This window comes from Sitodiplosis mosellana, unplaced genomic scaffold (genome assembly GCF_009176505.1).
Source record: "Sitodiplosis mosellana isolate CC-2019 unplaced genomic scaffold, AAFC_SMos_1.0 Smas_scaffold_6226, whole genome shotgun sequence".
NCBI classification, from domain to species: Eukaryota; Metazoa; Arthropoda; class Insecta; order Diptera; family Cecidomyiidae; genus Sitodiplosis; species Sitodiplosis mosellana.
The window spans coordinates 22,967,250-22,990,847 of NW_022601467.1; the positions used below are offsets into that span (position 1 = coordinate 22,967,250).

Here is a 23,598-nt window from a genome sequence, read left to right on the forward strand (position 1 = left end):
AAAACCGCGAAAAACGCGATTTTTATGTTATCATTTTTCGCATAACTGATAAGAGATAACAAGTTAAAGTCTTCGGGAATGTTGTAGAACTCAACCTGTTCTACAACTTTGCTGAAGACAGATATCTCTTATCTCTTATCAGTTCTGTAAAAAATGATATGGAAAATCTCGCGTTTTTGGCAGTTTTTCGCGGAACTGATAAGAGATAACGGAATAGTGTTTGCAAGAATATTTTAGTACTTGACATGCTCTATAACTTTGCTCAAGACACAAATCGTTTATCTCTTATCACACTCTAGTTTTCATACAAAAATGCACTTGGGGCACTCAGGCACCGGTTTCACGAACAACGTTATAAAATAGGTTTCACGGTTTGAAGGTTAATGTCAAATATACCTTATATCCATGGAAACGCTTTCCAACTTTATTTTTAGAAGATAGAATATCTAGAAATCGAATCATTAACAAATTCACATATACGATTTTTTACACTAAAACCAAAAACCCTGAAATTAATCAATGCATTTTCTCATTCTCTTTCCAGACATTTCAATGCAGACAAGATGGATAGTGAAATGAAATATTTCGTTTGTGTTCATAATAGAAAATATAATATTCAGGTAAACAATATATCACTTTCCGCATTCAAAATAATGCATTTTATCACATTCTCGTTGACAACTGATTAATGACACAATCAAATACACAGGCATTGATATCAGTCGGCTAGTTTCGTTTTTCCAGAATATCAGTTGAAATATATCGAAAAGCAGCCACTATAGATATATATAGTAGAAAGTGTCATACACTTAGAATGAATGAAGACCCTAAAGATATGAAAACTCCCCTATCTCTAAAATCGATGATATTGTATGTTGATAAAAAAAAAGAAATCTGTGCACTTCATTTAGCAATGTACGAATGGGTATATATACCAAAAAGTATACTTTTTATTCATTGTCATCGAGACAAATACACGTGCCTTTGGCTAAGCAGCAAATTTCGATCGAAAGCACACACGTGAACCTGTAAGACGACTATAAAATGTGTGGATGCCCATCGTTTTCATCACGTAGTTGATTGATGATCTGCCATACACAGCTAATCTAATGATGATACTCTGAGATGTTGTTATAAAAATTACATTCACTTAGAAATCCAACGATCAACTCACTACGATTCTTTAAGTCACTGATTGACTAATTCATTAATGGCAATGACCGAGAATTTGGTTTTCTTTTATAAAAATAAAAAATGGAAACAAACGTATTCATCAAGTAAACTTTTTGAAGGTAAAGCAATTTTTCTACGAAAAACTGAATGTGAAAGCAAAGTGTTAATCATATTTTTTTCATGCATAACCATTTTCTTTGAATACAAGCCATAAAGAAACTTCACATAATCTCGATAAGCTGATATACAATTAGTCACTTCCATGGTCAGTTTTCGAAATTATATTATCTAGAAACCAAAAAAACATTTCATAATATCTAAGTGATAAGGATGACGTACTTTGGTTGACATGGTTGGCCAATTTGGAATGATTCTAAATGAATTTTTATAGATGAATATTCGGAGAACGAAGATGATTACAGATATTTTTATCTTCCATTCTCTAGAGAAAGAACTCATGATTAGTAAATTTAAAATTTAAAATTTAAAACACGGCGAGAACATTATTTAACCAATGTTCGCAATGAAGTTCATGAGTTTTTTTTACAGCGATGACGACTTTTCTGTACAATACCTGAATTCGTTTACATAAAATGTAATACAATTTCAAAAACCTTTGATAAGTACCTCAAATCCAAAAATGGATTTTTCCACAAATTTTGATCTTGATTTGTATATCCACCGAAACAGTTTATCAACACAACTGGATAAAAGCTTTCAAACATTTTCATTCAATTCATAATGCCTGAGAGCGTACGCCGATCATTATATTCTTTATATTATGCACAATAAACCGCTATTTCACTCCGTGATATGTATGCATCAATAAATTGCACCCAAGATTTCGAACTAAATTCAAATACGAATACGGATGAATTTTATAATTATTTTGAATAATATTTCAAACTATATTTCGTGATATATTACACAAATAGCGTTATCATTATTTGACAAATCATAAAAAAAACCAATTGAATGAGTACATTTACGTGAAAATCGGGTGATAAATATGACTTCTTCAAAGACACACATATATACATATAGAACGAATTACATACGTAATCCAAACTTTTGCGCACCGCAGAAATTTTAATTGCATTCCGCTTAACACTATGACTGTTCTTGGGCATCCAGGGCCCCCAGCGAACTTTAAAGTTGAATAAAAGTACTAAACATTTCTCTACGCGAATGACATATACACATATGCATATGTGTGAGTATGTGTAAAATACAGCCTGCCCCAAAACATGTTACGCTGGATTGTTCTTGGGGGACTACAGGGCACCATGGCTATTTTATATTGTAACTGGACTATGATAAGAGATTTCGACTTGGTGTCTATGACGAAGTTGTAGTACTCAAGCTGTTCTACAACTTTGCCGAAGACACCAAGTCGTTATCTTTTATCATATTCGCGAAATACGCGTGAAACCGCAGAAAACCGCGAAAAAACGCATTTTTTTCCTTATGATTTTTCACGGAACTGATAAGAGATAACGAAATAATGATCGGAATAATTGTAGTACTCGACCAGAACTACAACTTTGCCTTAGACACCATCTCGTTATCTCTTATCAGTTCCGTGAAAAATGATAAGGAAAAAACGCGTTTTTCGCGGTTTCCTGCGGTTTCTCGCGTATTTCACGAAACTGATAGAAGATAAGTATCACAAGTATTAGAAAAAAATGCAGGGACGATTTTCTGAGGATATTTAAAGTGATGATTTTTTAGATCTATAAACGATCAACTTAGAGTATGGGGAACGTGTTTTCCAACTTGAATTTCCAACCGAAGTCTTCAAAAGAGTTTGTCACCCCATGTGAAAATATATTGACTAACTGCTTAAATCGATTTAAAGTGATTCAATTCACAGAGAGTTAAATTTGTCTTTGGAACCTTACCGAGAAATAGTCGGCTTCAGTCACGTCTCAGTCAGTCGTTTTATTTCAAACATATTGACTGAAGAATAACTATCAAGAGACTACAGCCGTCTATTTCGTTCGATATAATCATTTTTAGTTAGTCAAAATGTCCAAATCAAGCGATTGGCATCCCAGACGATACAATTCTATATAATGTTGCTCACAGTTGCATCAAAGAAACCATTGTTTTTGATATTTAATATCCTGAAACTCAATTTCCCCTTGATTTATTTATTTATTTTATTTATTTTATTGAACACCGCCAAGCTCTGGCTGAATATAATGTGGGTTTTGTTAGAGGTTTGGCCGGAAAAGAGTGCAAGACTGTTACAATTTTTATAAATAAAGAACAATGGTAGCAGTAACTTTCGAGTAACTTTCAGTTCTAGCCTCGTTAAAAACCTGGCTCTTTTCGTAAATTATGAGGTAATCACAATAGTAGGAACATGAAAACGAAAGCAGTCATACAACCACGATGGAAATGCTTATAGTAGTCTATAGTAAACGGTCCAGGATAACCCTTGGTAAACTTTTCCAAAGGGACAAAGGCTATGTGAAGCGTTAACTGTTACGCGTTAAATTTGAGACTTTGAGACTGCAAAAGTCGTCACTCAATTTATCCGATAGATAAATTGATGAGAAGTTTTACGTCGGTTAAGGCAGATCCATGTTGATTGCAGAGTGCATTGAGTTGACATGGACCATGATTTGAAACGTAACTAGATCATATGATGCTAAATGGTTATAATTCAAAATTGAATTCAAAGTTAAGAATATTAACTCGCCAAATCGTGGATGGCCACAACAAAGCACAAAATAAAAATAAAAATTTACAATAGATAAATGTAAACATCACAGATAAGATCATCTTTTCAATACACATAAAAGAATGTATGGAAAAATTCGTCAGTCTTCTAAATTTATTTCTTCCATTTATTGCAAAATTTCCTTTGGGATGATTTCATTTGGTAGTTTGTTTTGACCAAACCCCTGTATGTAAACCCCAAATGGGTTTTCCGAGTAAATTTCATACAAAGGTGTAAAGAACATCCAGTTTTTGAAGTTTTTCGTGGGGGATGTACCCAGGTTCACATTGCAAATAGCTGAAATTCAATCCGAAGCTTTGTCTCAACATGCCAAAACTTTTGGAAGTTACAGATCTTAATTATCTTTTGAACTTGTTGAGATATCTACCGAAAAAAAACGCGAACGCGGACTACGCCATACGCACGTGTTATAATATCGGTATTAATAATATTTTGATATTAATGCACAACTGTAATACGCACATCGCAATTTTACATATTTTTCATAGTAAAAAAAGTATTTTTGGGAGTAGATAACTCTTGATCGATGGGATTTGTATCCATTTATATTGCCTAATATGAGCTATAATCAGTTACATATGAGTTATTAGTGGTCGGTATGCGAAGATGTCAAAATATGGGAAGTAAAACCGATACTTTTTCTTAACAAACTATGTTTGTGGAAAAGTAATACACATATATATTGGGTTGGAGTTAGCGTTGACCAACACGACTAACACATGAAGCCATTTGTTATCAGCAACAAAAATAAAAAATCCATTAGTTTCGTTTTGTTTAGTCGTCTAATCAAATTGTGAAAATCTGTTTATGAGTACAAGAAATTTCTTCGAACATTTCTTTTCGTCGGTTTCTTGCGATAATTTTAATTTTCACTTCGTTTCAGATAAATTGAAATGAAAACACGTGATTCACAGTTATATTTCGTCAATAAATTTATCCGATATTTTTCATGCGTTGTGTTGTTCTAACGCATTTGCAGTGCATAAACGAGACATTGGCTGTCGTATTCTAGCGAGACCCCGCATGAACACTTTGAGTGCCTATATGACCAAATCGAGTGATGTTTTCACATATTTCTGGCCTCATTTTCTGTAATCTTGAAAAATTGACTTTTGATCAGAAAATTCTTAAATATACACTTTCCAAGGTGAAAACTTATTTTTTTCTCTGATTGGACCTTAGATATCCTAATTTCGGATCACTTTTACGACAACCATTTTGCTCTAAAGAGCACCAAATTCTGCGTTAATTGATGGCGTTAACACAACGCATCGATTGTTATTCACACTTCCCTAAGCAAAAAACTGTTGTAAAGTCTGACTATCAATTGCTGTGTATGTGTTATTGTCATCAAACCGTGCAGAAAATTTCCTCTTTACATTAGACAGACACCTATTCAATGATATCAACCCCTCGTGCTCAATCTCTCAATGAATGTATGGAAATAACGCACTCAACATTTTACCGAAAACACAAAAAACGTTTGGTAATTCGTCGAATTGCCGAATTTACTATGAATTTTCCCGTTTTGGTATTGAGTGAGCATATAGCATTTACATAGATTCTGACATAGTCTGATCTCGTTGGCAAAATTGACCCCCAATGATTTTTTCCGACTTCAAAAGTGAGGACCTTTTTTTTTGCTCCTCACTTTTGCCTCCGAGGGATCATTAAACACTAGATAGAATCGATTTTCAAAAGTGAGGACCTTTTTTTTCTTTTTTTTGCTCCCCACTTTTGCCCCCGAGGGATCATTAAACACTAGATAGAATTGATTTTTTTGACCCCCAAAGGAATTTTTGGTTTGACCCTCCCTGAAATTTTTGGTGTCAGAATCTATGAGCACTTAAAGTCCACTAGACATGGAACGATCAACACATACAGTCATGGACAAAATTGAGCGTACGCTTATGAATTTTGTGTTTTTTTTTCCAGTAACTTTCAATCTCAAATGTAATACATCAATGGGAAGTGCATAAAAAATGAATATATTGGCAATTTCGAACATCAAAATTGGCCGGCCAATAGGCGGCTTATGGCCCCCGATAAAAACGGCCAAAAATTCAAGTTTTTCTCCAGCCGTCCGATTTGAAAAGTTTAAATGCAGTTTTGAAGGCCTTCAGGAGCAGATACTTTTAAACGCTGAAAACTTTCTGATTGGTTTCAATTTGGTCAAGTTATGGCCGTTGGAAAAATGGCCGATTTTTTTCGAAAAATTAAACCAAGCGTTTGATTGCGAAATGTCATATGTCGTTGGCCTATTGGCCGGCCAATTTTGATGTTCAAAATTGCCAATATTATTCATTTTTTACATACTTCCCATTGATATATTACATTTGAGATGGAAAGTTACTGGAAAAAATAAAACACAAAATTTATAGGCGTACGCTCAATTTTGTCCATGACTGTATATATGCTCTTTCGACTCATTTCAAGTTCTGGGTCACAAAGTCGACTCCAGCAATATGTAATATGCTATTAAAAAGATGTTTTTTGAAAAGAAATCTATTCTAATTGACATTTCTTATTTCAATTCTATCTGGTTCGTTCAATTGTAAACATGAAATGCAGCTGAATTCCGAAGTGATGACAGTGGCCTGCAAAGAGAAAAAACACAAAAATACATTATTAGTACAATTTTTCTTCACTTTCATTTTCATTCTAAATTTTAATTCCGGACACAATTCCAATTGTACAAGATCAGCTTCGCAGCAGTTATGTCTACACAAACACAAACACAAATTGAAACTGAAATGCAACTCACCTCTTTGCCAGTTCTGATATTCCGTCTGACAGTCGCGTTACAGAAAAATCAAAGCATCAAACAGGTCGGTTGAATTTTGATATGATCAATGAAGGGAAATTAGGTGATGAAAAAATCGAATTCTGTAAGTCAATAAAGAACCTTGGTGTTATTTTTGACGAAAACTTTACTTTTCAAGAACATGACAAGTGTAAATTGCAAAAAGTGTATGGCGTGTTGAATCGCATTCGTCACACTAAGCGATTTATACCCAATTACGTCAAACGTGATATGGCTGTAGCTCTGATAGATCCCATAATGGATTATGGAAATGTGGTAACATACGGCTGGGGCGCCCACAGCACCCAAAACCAGGTGCACCGTGATCTTGTTGCTGATATTCAAGCAGTTGTCAAATTGTTCGCCTGAGTATCTGAATCGCATGTTTGTTCGTAATGGTGAATCGTCGCGTTATCCAGATAATCTTCGCATGAATTTCAATCCGCGTACTGCATTTGATACTCGCGCATTTAGTTTCTCTGCAATCAATTTTCGGAATAGAATATCGGTCGAAATTAGAAATTCTAAATCTCTAGTCGCGTTTAAAAATAACCTAAAGCATCTGTTACGTTCCACGCAGTAAATTTTTAGATATTTTTCAAATAGTAAAATACTCGGACCATTGTTATGAAATTTCTTATCCAATTTAGATTAAGTTTGACTTTTCATTTGATTTTTCTCATTGATGTATAACGTACTTTAATTGCAAAAACTCATCATCATTGTATTTCCCCTGGTTTTCCAGAATCAGGCCGGTTTTACCATGGTTTTCCGGACCCAATTCTGGTATGAAAGCCTCACTTTTATATCATCCCTTCCCTGACTGTATTCTCTTTGCAAAAGACGCACCATGGGCGGAATTTATGCCGTATTAGGTCTCTGACCAGCATATTCTCAGCTTGCTGGGAACACATATTGGCATAAATGTAGGCTCCGTAATAAATAAATAAATAAATAAATAGATACGCATGCTGGGATCAATACCAATCTCGTATACGTACACACCATTGCGATACCGTTCCTGCACGATTTCATCGTCTTTCAAACGTCCCAGGTGACTTTTTGGCATTTCGTACATAATGGATACCGCTTGACCATTGGAGACAGTGTAGGACCGGAAACGTTTGTTCGATTTCATTAAACGATGGATCTTTGACATATCGAAAATCTCATCCCAACACTGCACCATTTGGTGTCAGAAAATGCATTTTGAAATGCGAAGAAAAACTTTTTGCTGATCTTTTATTAAAAATGAATACAGAAACAGAAACCACAGTGACTAAATCCATTTTTCGAGCAATGGACACAGTAGCAGCGTTCAAATTGTGAACTGTCATTGTTCCTTGCCAAAACAACTGTGGTCAACTGAATCTCATCTGTGTGTAGGTGTGTCGCATGGATTTATTTTCTCGTGAAATTGTTTCTTGTATGTGTTTGCAACGAACCGGCGGCATTGTGTTCGTTCTAAAAATAGAATGAACTCATGCAGTAGAGATTTACTGGAACGTAGAAATAAACAAATAAAATGTTCGCTCCGTTGAATAATTGTTTATTTCATGAATTGAAGTGATGTTAGCGTATATTTGAAATGATTGGACATAATCTGAGTCAGAGTTGTAAAAGTGCAATTACAAAATTTGTAAGGTTTCGTGGAAGCCGTTGATAAAACGACTAAAAAAACATACAAAAAATATACGGATTTTGATGAAAATTGTCACAGACATATTTTAGGAGATAAATTTTAATATCCACCAAGTTTCAAGTCGATGCGACCTTCCAGAGCTGAGGAATTGCCGATGGAAAAAATGTATTGGGTCTGGGAATTAGTTTTGTCGATTTTTTTAAATTTTCAAACATTTATTTGAATACCAAAATGAAATTACATTTCAATCAAAATATTGTCCATCGGAAGCGATGACCTTCTGCCACAATGTGGGCAATTGACGGATGCCTGCCTTAAAAAATTCCTCATCTTTTGAGGCTATAAATGCATCGAGCCAATTTTGGATATCTTCAACTGAAGAGAACCGCTCTCCGTCCATATGGTTTTGCATCGATCGAAACAAATGGTAGTCGGAAGGAGCCAGGTCTGGGCTATACGGGGCGTGAGCCAAAACTTCCCATCCGCTACTTTCCAAGTAGTTTTTGACCGATTTCTCAATGTGTGGCCGAGCATTGTCATGTAGGAAAATCAATGTCTCTTTTCTGGTCTCCCATTTCGTGCGTTTTTCTTTGATTGCTTGTTTCAAACGTATCAATTGTTGTCGGTAGAAAGGCCCATCGATGGTTTGACCACTTCTCAGCAGCTCATAATACACCACTCCCTCCTCATCCCACCAAATAGACAGCATTACCTTGTCGCCGTGAATTTCTTGTTTTGGCTGTGATGTTGCTGGTTGGCCGGGCTTAACATACGATGCTTTGCGCTTGGGGTTATCGTAATGAATCCATTTTTCGTTACAGAAAACCATTCGATACAGAAAACCTCTTTTTTTGTGCCTTGCGAGCAGCATTTCGCAAGTCACTAAACGCCTTTCAGCTTGCGCTGGCGTCAATTAATGTGGTACCCAATTTGACAACTTGCGAATGAAACCAAGGGCCCTTAAACGATATCCAACAGTGCTTCGGTCAACATTCAATGCTCTGGCAAGCTCATCTTGAGTTTGACTCGAATCTTCATCGAGCAATGCCTCCAATTCCGCATCTTCAAACTTTTTTGGCTGGCCGGGACGTTCCTTGTCTTCCGTGCTAAAATCACCACTTTTGAACCGTGAAAACCACCGTTCACATGTACGTTCCGATGGAGCATGCTCACCATAGGCTTCCACCAACATTCGATGCGCTTCAGCCGCAGTTTTCTTCAAATGAAAGCAAAAAATTAATGCTTGCGGGAAATGTTGCTTTTTCGGTACAAAATTTGACATATTTAAGGCGCAAAAAAAAATGTTTATCCAAACTTCGATGAAATGATAGATGATGATTTTTGTAGTTTGACACTAGACCACTCATGTGAAAAAGAAAAAAGTATTGCCCGATACAACCATGCAAAGTTACGCCATCTTTTGAAAAATCGACACGATTAATTCCCAGACCCAATAATTAAAAAAAAGTAATGATTACACGCAATGATTGCTTTTTTTTAATTACATTTTTTCCATCGGCAATTCCTCAGCTCTGGAAGGTCGCATCGACTTGAAACTTGGTGGATATTAAAATTTATCTCCTAAAATATGTCTGTGTCAATTTTCATCAAAATCCGTATATTTTTTGTATGTTTTTTTAGTCGTTTTATCAACGGCTTCCACGAAACCTTACAAATGCGCATGTAATTAAAATGGCAAAATTTACAACACTGATCTGAGTTAATTGATCTGAAACTAACATCGACAAAATGGACATAAAAGTGTTTGTTAGATACACATATTTTTTGCTTCGGAAAGTGCGAATAGCAATCGATGCGTTGTGTTAATGCCATCAACGTACGCAGAATTTGGTGCCCTTTACATTGAAAATATGTACTTTTCATTTGAAAGTACACCTCCTTCACACTACATCACAGCTATAATAAGTCAAAATGAATTTTCAAGTCGAAAGAAACTAACTTTCCCTTTTCGCAAACAGAATTATCGGAAAATTGAATCTACCCAATCTCACCCATAGAACAATAAAATGCCCATAAATTCACTAACAGAGTATTTCCTTCTACTCCACAGATAATACTGGTCAACTAAAACATATTGAAGTGAAAATGGATAGATCTGCCAACTCAAACGTTGGACCAAAAGTTTCCCAAATTGCCAACCTTTTCCAGCGACGACCTGCTGAAGTGGAGATAGAACCAGTGAAGGATGGTCAATGTCCAATTGGTTCGAATGCACCAGTCGTTCGATCAGAATCGCATGCCGTGCGATTCAATAATGCCCGAGCTCTGTTTGAAAAATTGGGAGTTGAAAATCGCGCACCTCGACCGGCTGCACTCAGTTTGAAGAATTCGAATAGTCGTGATAGTTTGAGCGGTGATAGTCCCGAAAGAGGAGATGCCCGTACTCCATCACCGAAACGAACAACGAACTTTACGCTTGGCAATGGAGTGGTCGCCAAACGGGATCCATCTAAAATACATAACACGTCTCGTGTCAAACCGGAGAAACCTGAAAAGCCCGAAAAACCAGAACGCAAATTTAACTCTAAGGAGTTGATAGAAAAACAGAAAAATTGGACGTCGCATTTTACAAAAACACGGGCTTCTAGATTCAATAGCGATCCAAATCGTTGTGATATCATTCGTGCGGTGCCTGGCAATGTACTTTACCCAGGTAATGATAACCAACAAGCTTCATTGGTTTCATCGGTTTCTGCCACATCCGCTACAATTTCTACAGTTACACCATCTGCAACGCCTCCAAACTGGTATATTGATAATTTTATATTCTCTTTCATTTAAATAGTTTTTGCTAATAATAATCTATTTTCTGAACAATAGCAAGGTAACCGGAAGTCCAAATGTATCACAAACACAACTCCCTACAAAGGAGTTACAACGTAATCGATCTCATTCGAGATCATTTGATTCTTCCAAGTCATCTGAATCGTCACCACCCCCAAGTCCACCGGTTCGCCAAATATCTTCCTCCAATCCACCGGACGTCAAACCGCGCCATTCCTCACGATCTTCATTCAGTAATACGAGTCCAGTAAAACAGCCAACATCAATCCCAAATAAATCGCCCAATGTGGAACCACCCGAACGACGTAAACGTTCAATTGACTTAATAGATGATTCGACAAATTCTTCAACTGTTGAATATGCTGAAGTGAAAAAATATTCCAACGATTTGCCATCGTCATTGGGTTCACAACCAACAAGTTCATCACCAAGTTCTGGTCTAAGTATTTCATCGGGACCATCCAGTCCTAATCATACGGAAGATGAGAAACAAGAAAACGAATCAAACGAAAAAACTGATCTTTTCGACGAAATCATCACTGAATGTAAGTGAAGCTACATATGTATACAAATTAACTATATTCTACAATTATACTATGATTTCACGAAAGTGGAATGCAATTCACGATCAAAGAGTCAAACCAACTGTATTTTATTCAGATGAATTCGAAGAAACAATCAATGCTAGCACTCAAACCATTTTTATGGCCCTATTCTCAAAACGAATTCATATTCAAGCAAAAAGGGCGAACAAGTTTTAAAATCAAAATATATTTCAACAAAATAATTCCAAGAAGGAAAAAAAACGAATTACGTAATCCACACTTTTCTGCACGCATTGCAAATAAAACTTTTGTGTGTTCGACTCTAGGAGGTGGATTGATAGAATTGATTTTCAGGACCTTTTCAGGTCCATCCATGTCCTCTTGTTCTTCGTAACAGATCATAAAGGCAAAGAAGTACTCTTTGATTATTTGCACATTATTTACGCATGAGTCTCTACCAGTGTACAGAAGACGCACTCGCGAACATGTATTTGCCGACAGCGAATAATGTCGGCATTGCTGTTTTTTAGACGCATGCATAATTTAGACGTGTTTGTGTGCACGGAATCGCCAAAATGTATCAATATTGTCTACAACATCTATACCAATGAAGAAATGTTACTAAACCAGTGTCGGTTCTGTTGAGGAACAGAAGCAATACGGGTAATCAAGTGTAATTCGTTAGTTTTATGCTAATCTTAATGATTTTTTACAATCATTACTGGCTTGTTTTTTGTTAATTTAAAGCTGTAAATCGAAGGCAAGAATCAAAACGAAAAACGCGCACTTGAAAGTATATAATTTCAGATTACATTTATGTGCTGAATCCTTTTGAAATTTTTTTTTATCGAGAATCAAGGTAGTGTTACAACCACTAGATTCTTTTGAATTGTTTAATGCTTCTCCCAAATATGAAATTTTGGAAAAATGACAGTTCGACTTGGAAGTTTTGCAGAAAATTAGTTAATTTGAACGGATAATTTCAGAAGAAGTGGGAGAGGGAGGAAGACATAGAGAGACGGGGGAGACTTCAGGTTCACGAAAAATAGATCGAGACTCTCTTTTCAGCGTAAACAGAATCGTATAGTGTATATGTATAACATCTTAAGTCATAAGCGAATCTCTCGGTTGCATCAGTTTCACTATTAATTGCTTTGCCTACGTTCATTACTTTTTCTATGAATGTAAATTTACATCATGATGAACAGTCTGTAAATGTCGCTGTCAATGTAAGTGTTATGCCCAGTATATAGTGCACCCATTTCAATGGTACATTGTATTTTAAATATTCAACATTCTAAGGCGTTGAAGATATTTAGCAAATTCTTCCAGGCAAAAAATTAAAAATGAAAACTGCATACAAGATAAAATGCAAACAATTAGTTGACCAGGGCACAACGGTACGAGTGAATGAGCACTGCACACACAACGTCCCTTTGTTCTTTTTTTTTCTTTTCTCACACATTTTGCTCAATTTATGTACTGAAAATTATTCAGCATATAGCGCGAATAAACTTCAACCATTTCAAAGTGTGTTCAGAAGTTCTCTTGAGTATCATAAAAATGTACATATTCACATGTGGACGAACCATTTGCAATACGTACATCGTACGTTACATATATATATATATATATTATGTTATACATATTCTACAGTCGTCATCAAGAAGTTAACATAGATGAGACAAAACAAAATCACAATAATATTTATACCCGACTCAAATAATCGTGAAGTTGTCCCGTAAATCTGGTAAAATATGAAATTCATGGTTTTCTGGTAAAATGTACCAGAACCATTGTATTGGTTACACGATTTCTGTCGAATTGACACATTTAAGGCAAAGGTGTCGAACGGACACAAGCTTGTCCGTCCGTTCGGCCATCCTTTAAAAAATTTAGGACGGACAATATTTTTTGTTCGTCCGTTTGGGATTTGGTTCGTTCAAAAAAAGCCCGCAAATCAAATTTTTGGAACATCTAATAAGCTTATATGATTTATTTTTTACGAAGTATCCGTTTCTATTTTATTGTATTCATAAAAAATATCATAAAAGAGTCAAACGGACATATACTTTGTCCGTCCGTTTGACACCTTTATTTTAAGGGAAAATCGTGAATTTCATAATTCACCAGATTTTATTTATTTCAGTGTAGACAACGTGATTTGGTTGCATACTCATGACAGATTTGATATTTCTCAAATAATGCATAAATCTATATTCCAAAAAGATATGGTTAGGAAACTGAAAGTGTATGCCCAACATTTAGAACCAATTTCTGTCATTTTATTTAGTCAATTTGTGGGCGTAATACGCAACCTATGCAAAACACTAACAAAACAAAGTAAAACACGAATTTGCGATGGGCTCATTCAGTGAAGTTTATTTCAATTCGTTTACATCGTTAGACGCACTCATGAACGCGACTGAATGAACTCATCAACAATGTTCTGTAATAAAAAAAACAATTTTGCACATTCGCGACATTTTTATTTTTTTGTTGTCTACTTTATTAACAAATATAAAAAAGATGCGATAGTTTGCAGTAAACATTGAACGATCTGAGAAAAAAAAGAACAGTACAACCAAAAATTAGAAAATATGTTTGTCAAACAGTTGGTTGCTAGTTCTAGCTTTTCCACAATCCCATTTTGTGAGCAAAATAATATAATTGTATCACCTTAGAAACGGCGTATCCCTATTTCCATCTGTTTTGACACAAACATCAAGAATTTCAGATTTTGTAACGGAAATGCATTACTCTCAGCCAGAGAGTGTTATTTTGCCGCTGAGCAAGCTTGAGCTGAGCTGAATTTGCTGACTCAGACGCCTGGAGTGTTATTTTAACGCATTTACGCTGCAAAATTTTCATTGTTTGCAAATATCACCATCTTTAATACTATGTGAAATGGTTAGTAAAATTAAGACACATCGTAGATCGTTGCAAGCAATGACAATTACAAAATTCCAGTTTTTATTACGTAAAAATTTGGTGTCAAACTGATATAATATCAGTGATATTTTCTAGTAAAAAACGGTGCAAATGATTCATTTGAAATGAAACTGATGACTCAGTGAATATACAAATGGCATGAGGGGTACCCAAGAAAGGGACAACATATATTTGCAACATAGGCAGAAGAGTTCGTCTTACGAGTGTGAGACTATTTACTTAACATCAGGAAAGTGAGCATTTCAGTGCCGTATTTCGAATTCGGGGCCCTAAGGCGATATTTGTCCCGGCGATTTGATTTTTAGCACTACATAAAATGTAGAGCTACTAACCTGATTGTTTGGTAAACAAAATCCCAATTTTCAGGACTACAGTGACCTTCTATTGTACTCAAATGTTGTAATTTATTTGGTTTTTGAAAGTTCACATTCAGATATTCAGAAAAATATATTGGTTATTGTGCGCGTATAGTACCTGTCGTTCGCTGTTGTCGTACGCAAGTGTAATGTTTGAGGTCGATTAAGGCGCGACTTCAAACCCGCACACACTGGTATTAGGCATTCACAATGAGCAAAAAAAAATACAACAACACATTCTCTCTTTGCCGGTCATTTATTTTTGTATTTGACTTGTGCGCATATTTCGTTCACATTTTCAGTCTAGTAGATCGCATGTGTTTGTAGAATCTTAAGCAATTTCCTCTCTATGTGATCAATCGTGCGCATATTTACACACTCATCGCAGAAAAGTCCCGTTTCATTTTAAAGCAAGTTGTTTTTGTTCTCCTTTGTTCTATGTGTTCTCTCACTTCAACGGATACGTTTCGAAAAACGATATACATTTTCGTACACAGTTGATCTTTTTCGATTCTAAAGTGACTTTTGCAAATAAATTGAATAAAAACAATAATATTTCAATGCGAAAACTATCAATATTCAGATAAAATAAAGTGAAATTCTATATAAATTCACCAATGTGTTAATGGATACATTCACATTCCGATTGCGGCATTTATTGCAGCTCTAATAATCTAATCCCATACAAATTAGCATGTATATTATACAAGGAATCGAATTCACGTGGTTTGTCAATTTTTGAAACATAAATTCATCATCAAGAGTGAATTACTGGTGGTGTTATGATTTTTTTTTATACAGTATTAAATTTAGAATACAATCATTGTTCGCTAAAGTGAATCAAATTTCAAACTCTTCAGTTGCGTATTTTAGCTTTGAAATATAATCACGAAAACCAATTAAAACCTCACAACAACACAATATTTGGGTGTCAAGTATTTTCGGTATTTCGACTCATTTGAACAATTTTTGAAAATTGTTCTTAATTTTATTTTAATTCATTAAAATTTTGAATGAGAGAACGCCACTTAGTTAAATTGTTTTTCTGGCTTATGCCTAATAATCGTAATCATACGACATGAAAATGTCACACAACATCGTCTACCGACCGCAATTTAATTGTTACCTCACACGACCAAGGACATTGCACGTCGATTATTTGTAGTCTGTTTCCCTCCCTGCCGTGCCGCAATGTGCTCCAACGAGAATGTGAAAATCAATTAGACTGTTTTATTAGAAAACATAGGAACACATGAAAATTTTGCGTACACAATATTGGTTTCAGCCAATGCTACTATTTGAATAAAAAGCACAACTCAATGAATTTGGTCAATGACTTTAAATGACAACATTCACCAAAGAAGTATCTATAGCTAATGAGATATAAACAAAATGTGTCTCAGCATTAAGCGATTTTGCCAATGTCGTGGTAAGCTACAATAAGAGAAGTATTAGTTTTTAAGTTTTCGGTGTTGATAGTGTAAGAAAACTCTTCATGTTGCGACCGCACTTGGGCAATAACGATTTTTGGACCATGATATTTTAATGGTTTACATAAGCAAGATGAAACATAAAATTCGTTATTTTTTCTGATTATACTGTAAAAGAAAGAGGATTTTATATTATTATTTTGGGATTTTCCAGTTGAAAAATCCCAATGGATTAAATAAAAATCCCATTGAAATTCCTGATTAGTTTTCGAAATTTGAACGTTTACAACCTCACGACAGTTTATATATACGGCAAAGATAATGCGAATTGTCAAGCTATTGTTGTTCACTTCAATCTTATGAATTTCATAGACGATTTAATAAGACTACTTCCTTGCATCAGCACTTCTCCTCTCTGATTTGTTCGACAAGGTCATTAGTTCTATTTCTTTACACTATCCTATGGTTATATTTGTTGCATTTTTCAATTCTAGATCGTCAGTCAAAATTAAATTCGGAAAACGAACCAACTGAGGATATTTTCTCTTCAAAACGAACGTGAGTGTTTATTCAATGTAGTTTTTTTCCTAACCATTCATGAATAATTGAATTATTTTTTATTTTAACTAGTATTTGTGTCCAACCGCTCGATGCGGTACAAAATACTACACATTCGACAAGTATTGTCAGTACAGATGAGGGTGGTTTCAATGAGCCATCACCTGAAATAAAAGCCAAATTGAAACCAGCTTATACGTATGAAACAGCAACGACGGCTGCGCAAAATATAACAGAGGGATTCGATACCAAAGATACTACAGACGATGCCAACCAGCACTCATTGCACTATGTGGACTTTGGGTATCGGTTGAATCCCGATGGTAGTGAAAGTAAGCAATGTTTTAGTGACGAATACTATGATATTGCACAAAACATCAATGAAAAAGGCAGTGGATGCATCGAACGTCAACGTTGTGACAAACGTACGGTTCACTATCCGGTCGCCGATTCAGTTGTTTATGCCGCTATAAAATCGGAACCATCATCATCTATATCGCCGCCTTCAGAGCCCAAATTCAATTGTGGTATGATCTTATAGAAATTCTGAAACATTTGAAAAGCAAATTTCTCTAGAGAAGTGTGTTAGAATTGAAAATATCATTTAAAAACTGCAAATCATTGGGAATATTCATTTTAAATTAGCATTGATTCCATTTTTTCTGAATTTTAGATAAACCAAACAATCGAATTGACGACAGTTATCCAAATGATGATAATGTTTCTGATATAGATGAGAAATTTGAACAAATTTATAGCTCAGCTACAAAAGATCTCGATATAAATAGTGGTGATGTACGATTTCCAGACGGTGATTCTTCGTTCAACTTGAAAAATGTAGAATTTGCTGATGCCAGCGATAAGGAAGATTTACCAGATACTATGACTGCTTATGAGGCTGACCGACTGTTGAGCTCTAGGTTAGTTGATTGTTTGTTATGACTCTAGAAATTCTTATCATTAGACACCTTTCATTAATATAAGTGTTACATATTTGTAGCATGTAGTATTGATAGATTGATAAATGGGTTTGTTTCACGTGTATGTAGATTAGTGAATCATAATTTTTCATTTATTTATTTTTTTAAACGAGCAATACCAAAAATTGTCATATATTCGTATACTCTTTGCGCAAATGTAAAAACCGGGGCTAACCAAAATATTTCTGATAACCTTATTGATGAAAAATAGACCCAATGGAATCAGCCGAACTTATTTCATGAAATAATGACATGTTTCAGTAAATTTTCAGAAGTGAATGATCACGACAGTCTTCTTCATTCACAGTAAAAAAAAGTCTGCATCTAGGCGTTTTTTCAGCTAAAGGCGCATTCAGTCGATATTTCTGCTAGTAATTTTATCTGGATGCGAAATTTCGCTTATAATCTAAGTGGAGCTTCACTGTATCACGCCGTCACACGATTGTCCGTACGCGTATATGTTTTGCTTATTTATACAGTATAAAACATCTGAGTAAACATATTTCTTTGTCCAATTGTCCAAACCAGTGCTTGCAAGGAGTAACGATCAAAATATGGTTTTTTATGCTTGAGTCTATCAAACGGGTCCATTCTTCATAATCAGTGCCAACCAGATACAAAAAAATCTCTTTTTTTTCAAAGAAGATCTTAGATACATTGAGGTGAAATCACCTAGCGTAGAAACTAGCGCCACTAAGTTACATTTGATTTAAATATAGTGGCAAGAGATGTAAACACTTTAGGGTCTCCTTAAAAAACTTTATAACTTAATATCTTTTATGCAATTTGTCTTCTGACCAATAACAAATTTTCCTCATTCAAACAGACTTTATGAAAAATTACCAGAATATGTGAAAAATGTGCAAAATATTATAAAAAGAGACCAATCGTCCGAATATTTATTTATCCCGAAAAACGCCGAAAATATTTATTCGAAGGTCCTGCATCTAAGCGTCTGACAGCTCACTTCTAGCGCTACGAGACAAGTGTCAAAAGTTGTGACACAGATCGTTCAATGTATTATTGAATCTTTTTTATATTTGTTAATAAAGTAGACAAAAAAAATAAAAATGTCACGAATGTGCAAAATTGATTTTTGTGAGAGCGTAGCACGCGATAAACATTATTTTTATAATTAAAAAATGTTTCTTTCATTACGGAACATTGTTGATGCGTTCAATTTGTCGCGTTCATGAGTGCGTCTAACGACGTAAAGAATTGAAATGAACTTCACTGAATGCGCTCATCGCAAATTCGTGTTTTACTTTGTTTTGTTAGTGTGGTGCAGGGGTTGTGTATTTATTATCGTAAACCATCCAAATTGTAACATAGTTCTAATTGTAACATAGTCTTAAAATAAACCACTTTTCTGAAAAATACAAATAATACATACATTCATATCGGAAGTTTTTTTCGTGATCTTCTAAAATATGATATAAAAAACAACAGTTAACCTTCAAAGTTTTGCAGAAAATTAGTCTATTTGTTCAATTGTTACAATTTGGATGGTTTACGATATATAAATATTCTGGTTAGCCCTGGTAAAAACATACTATATCTCATTGAGTGGGTTGATTTTAAAGAAGACGTCTTTGTTTTGAATCTTCCCAAAAAGATAAATTAAATAATTAAATCCGTAATAGACTGTTTGCTAAAAATGGCATTTTTATTTAAAATTCGTGTATAAATTAGCTACTCTCAAAAAGCAAATGCGAATTTGGTTCTAGCTTGAAATCGCTCATACATTCGGTCCAGTAAATCAAGTTTAGAATTCAAAATCGAGATTGTGGGAGTTGATCAACCACTATTTACTTGTTATTTATAGTTACTAATCGTAAGTGCCATTTTTGTTCAAAACTTTTGTTGACATTGGATCATATATATATATACACATCATATATAACTATGACAATTGATTATACCACATTACCTGCATGGATTTTACCTGTAGAACAAATTAAATGACCTCTTTGCAAGTTTTTATTATTTCAAATGATAGATGTGTGAAAATGTTGATTTATTATTATTTTCTTCTTGTAGTTTTGATATAATGTAATGCCTTTTTTCTTTTCATATAAATGTGCCTTTTGTATACAATGTACGCTATTTAACGCTCATAACTTGTGCTACTACTGCTGCGCATGAACCCAACACTGTTATGCAATCTTGTGCATATAACGTTTTGTTATGTTTGTTTTACACATCGAATACGATTTTGTTCGCTCGTACTGTTATTTTGAACAATCAATGTATATTGGCTGTGTTATACACACACTGACTTTCATACAGAATTTTGGAAAACAAAATTGGGTAAGTATGACTTCAGTGACTTCAATTTAATTCAAATAATTCGCAAGATTTTCGTAGTCGTAGAATGTAATATTATTATGAGTCATTGCAATTCAAGCACTTTTAATTAAATTTGGATTTTAGTGCAAAAATGTTTTAAACATCAAAGTATTGGGAATATTACTTGAAATAGTAAACAGCAACAGCAAAATGAACTAAAATCAATCTAATTATATTCGCAGACAACAGTCAATATTATCAGATGAAGAGGCTCGGGAAGTAGAAGAATTACTTCAACGCAAAAGAGAGAATTCAATATCTAGTCAAAATAGCGATGCAAAACTTCCATCGAAAGAAGGAGTGGATCTGCAACAACAGTCACAGTCACAGTCACAATCACAATCACTTTCGAATGATGAAATTGGGTCACTATCTGAATCAACAAAAACAGTACCACCACCCTTACCATCTCATCCACCGCGCATAAAAAGTGTACGCTCAACGAAAGTTGAATCAGCGATTATAACAAACGAGCAAGCTTGTAACAATTCCGAATTGAATCAAACGGATTCAATCCAAATTTCTACGTTGTCATTAAACGATCCAGATCAATTTTTCATACCTGAATATCCACCAATTTCACCGAAAGAGGTGTACAGTGATTCAGGCGTACATTATTTTGAAGATGGTAATTTTTGGATGGAGATCCCTGGCTTGTTGGATTGTGATGATGAAGACGATGATGACCTAGACTATCCTGTGTTCGTTAAGAAAAACACCAAAATCAAATTCAGCTGTGGACCGATAAAAGTATTTTCAACATACTCGGTCAATGACTATGATCGTCGAAATGAGGACGTTGACCCAGTTGCTGCCTCAGCTGAGTATGAGCTGGAAAAACGTGTCGAAAAAATGCACGTATTCAAGGGTATGTACTATATATAAAAAAACTAAAACTAGCTATAAACTTGTTGATCATTTTTCTCCGTTTTATTTTCAATAAACATCAAAAAATATTCACATTATTCCAAAAAATATAAAAAAAAATATTTTAAGTGGATGGATTCATTTATCATTTACTTATATTTGATTCATTTAATCACGATAATATTGATTTAATTTCTTTCACAAAAACGTTTCATTTTAACTGTTTTCCCAGTGGAATTAATGAAGGGTCTTGAAGGACTTGGCCTAAGTATAATCGGTATTAATTTGTATTTCGAGAAAAAAAAATTAAACAACCCCAGTTTAATATGTATACTGACACATTTACAGGGATGGGAGTTGGGGCCGATGCTGGTCTCGAAAAGCTTGGCATCTTTGTCAAAACCATCACTGATAATGGAGCAGCAGCACGTGATGGACGTATTCAAGTCAACGATCAGGTTCGTTCTACAACAAGAGCAAACGCTATCATCTATGCTTCATGCAATCTGGGTGTCTTCGACTTGTTTGTAGTTCTTTTTATTTTCTACAAAAATGCCGAAGACACTTAATCGTTATCTGTTTTCAGTAGCGAGAAAAATGCAAAAAACGTCTTTTCCGCTCAATGCTGAGTTGTATAACTTTTACTCGCAACTTTATTTGTCTCTTTGTTGCTATAAGTTTTTTTTTTCCGTCTCAGATATAGACAAATAGCTCATAAGTTGTCCTTTTATTTTATGGGTGTCATATCTTGTATAAAGCTTATGATGATAGCGTCTTATTCTACATCTATCCAATTGCAACATTCAATATTACTCAAGTGAAAGAATTTTGTGAAAATACTGCATATCTGCTACTGGGGCGCTCTCAGGCAGCCGATTTTGGTCGCCGATACAAGAGAACAATACATTAGTCGAACCACTTGATGGATTTTGGGATAATATAAATTTTTAGAAAGATGAAGATTACATCTTTCAAAAAATATAAAATTTTCTACAATCCGTTCAGTGGCTCACAAGTAAACCGTCCCAACTGTAACACGTCGATTTCAAATTTGTATATCAAGATCGATTGGGAATGGAAAAAAATGATTTTGATAAAAGGGCAGCGGTCCCTTTTAGGGCATAATGGGGATATCTCTTTACGAAGGTTCATCTGATGGTTTTTATGTACAAACGCACTTTTCTCATACAAAAAATGGTTTGGGGACAAAAATATATTCAAATGAAATATTCAGGATACTCCAGAGAATAGAATGAAATCTTGGGTGGAGCTGCCCTCAACTCTTGGAGGCGTTCCGGCCTTGATTTGGGGCATAAGGGTTTTTTCAAAGGGAAGTGTTCTGAACCTAAAGGTAATTTTTCACAAGGAATCCAAAAATGTAATTGGTTTTGGGGTCAAGGGGGGCTTTGACCCTATTTACAGAAAAGAAGTAGTTTTTTCAATAAATTTGTATGGGTGCATCCAGAGATGGGGGCTCGGAGGTGGTGGCCAAGGGTGAAAGTATATAGTACAAGAAAAGTGGAAGCTATATAGCTATATATAGTTGGTCATACATTTGTATGCAAAATTTCAACTCTAAAGAGTGAAAAATTGACTCTGTAATATTTGATTCCAGATGGGGGCGATTTCTGCCAGTTCAATTTATGGGTTGGGCCGTTGGGAAAATACATATTCTCACTATTTTGGGTATGAAGAATCCGAATTTTTGGGTTTCAGGTAAAATAAATGTAACCCCTGGGCAAGGGACCCCTAACCCACCCAGCAAGGTTGAAAAAATGGAAGGGCGGCTACCATAAAAAATTCTCCTCATCATTCTGAACAACTTTGCCATACATCATTTTTTGATCAGATAGATTTTGGAAAAGGGGTGGGTCTATCCCCACTATGTCCCAGAAAAGACCGCTGCCCTTTTACCAATTTTTTTTCATCCCCCATCGATCTGTATGTTCAATTTTAAAATCGATATGTTACAGTTAGGACGGTTTACTTGTCAGAAGTTATACCCAAAATTCCAAATTTCCCCCTACTTTAAACCAAAAATTCGAAAAAAAAAATCTTTGCGAAGAAAATTTTTTGTAATTAAAAAAGTCATTTCGTAATTTCACACTTCAAATAATTTTCTTTGCTGTTGAGAAAAAAACTCCATCATTTTGTCACAAAACTCTATCATAAATTACAGATTATCGAAGTTGATGGCAAAAGTTTGGTTGGTGTTACACAAGCATACGCGGCATCAGTTTTGCGAAATACATCTGGTCTAGTCAAATTTCAAATTGGTCGTGAGCGAGATCCAGAATCCTCAGAGGTGGCACAATTAATACGACAAAGTTTACAAGCTGACAAGGAGAAAGAAGAACGAATTAAAAGGTACGCTATGGCATTACTTTTT

General features: G+C 34.9%; 1 protein-coding gene across 50 annotated transcripts in view; it reads left to right on the top strand.

Annotated features, from left to right (window-relative positions):
* LOC129578439 (neurabin-1) overlaps nt 1–23,598 on the top strand; it is a 52,726-nt gene that overhangs the window by 24,990 nt on the left and 4,138 nt on the right. For 27 of the 50 annotated variants that reach the window (XM_055467010.1, XM_055467007.1, XM_055467030.1 and 24 more), the window contains 11 exons: nt 545–620; nt 10,439–11,135; nt 11,209–11,717; nt 16,950–17,013; nt 17,086–17,540; nt 17,687–17,933; nt 20,283–20,303; nt 20,525–21,210; nt 21,442–21,486; nt 21,558–21,667; nt 23,389–23,576. In XM_055467010.1, coding sequence (XP_055322985.1) covers nt 10,474–11,135; nt 11,209–11,717; nt 16,950–17,013; nt 17,086–17,540; nt 17,687–17,933; nt 20,283–20,303; nt 20,525–21,210; nt 21,442–21,486; nt 21,558–21,667; nt 23,389–23,576 — 2,987 coding nt within the window. In that variant the 5' untranslated portion in view covers nt 545–620; nt 10,439–10,473. Of the gene's footprint in view, nt 1–544; nt 621–10,438; nt 11,136–11,208; nt 11,718–15,174; nt 16,455–16,949; nt 17,014–17,085; nt 17,541–17,686; nt 17,934–20,282; nt 20,304–20,524; nt 21,211–21,441; nt 21,487–21,557; nt 21,668–23,388; nt 23,577–23,598 lie in introns of those variants that run through there. The other 23 variants (XM_055467012.1, XM_055467034.1, XM_055467041.1 and 20 more) reach the window with 4 other exon arrangements.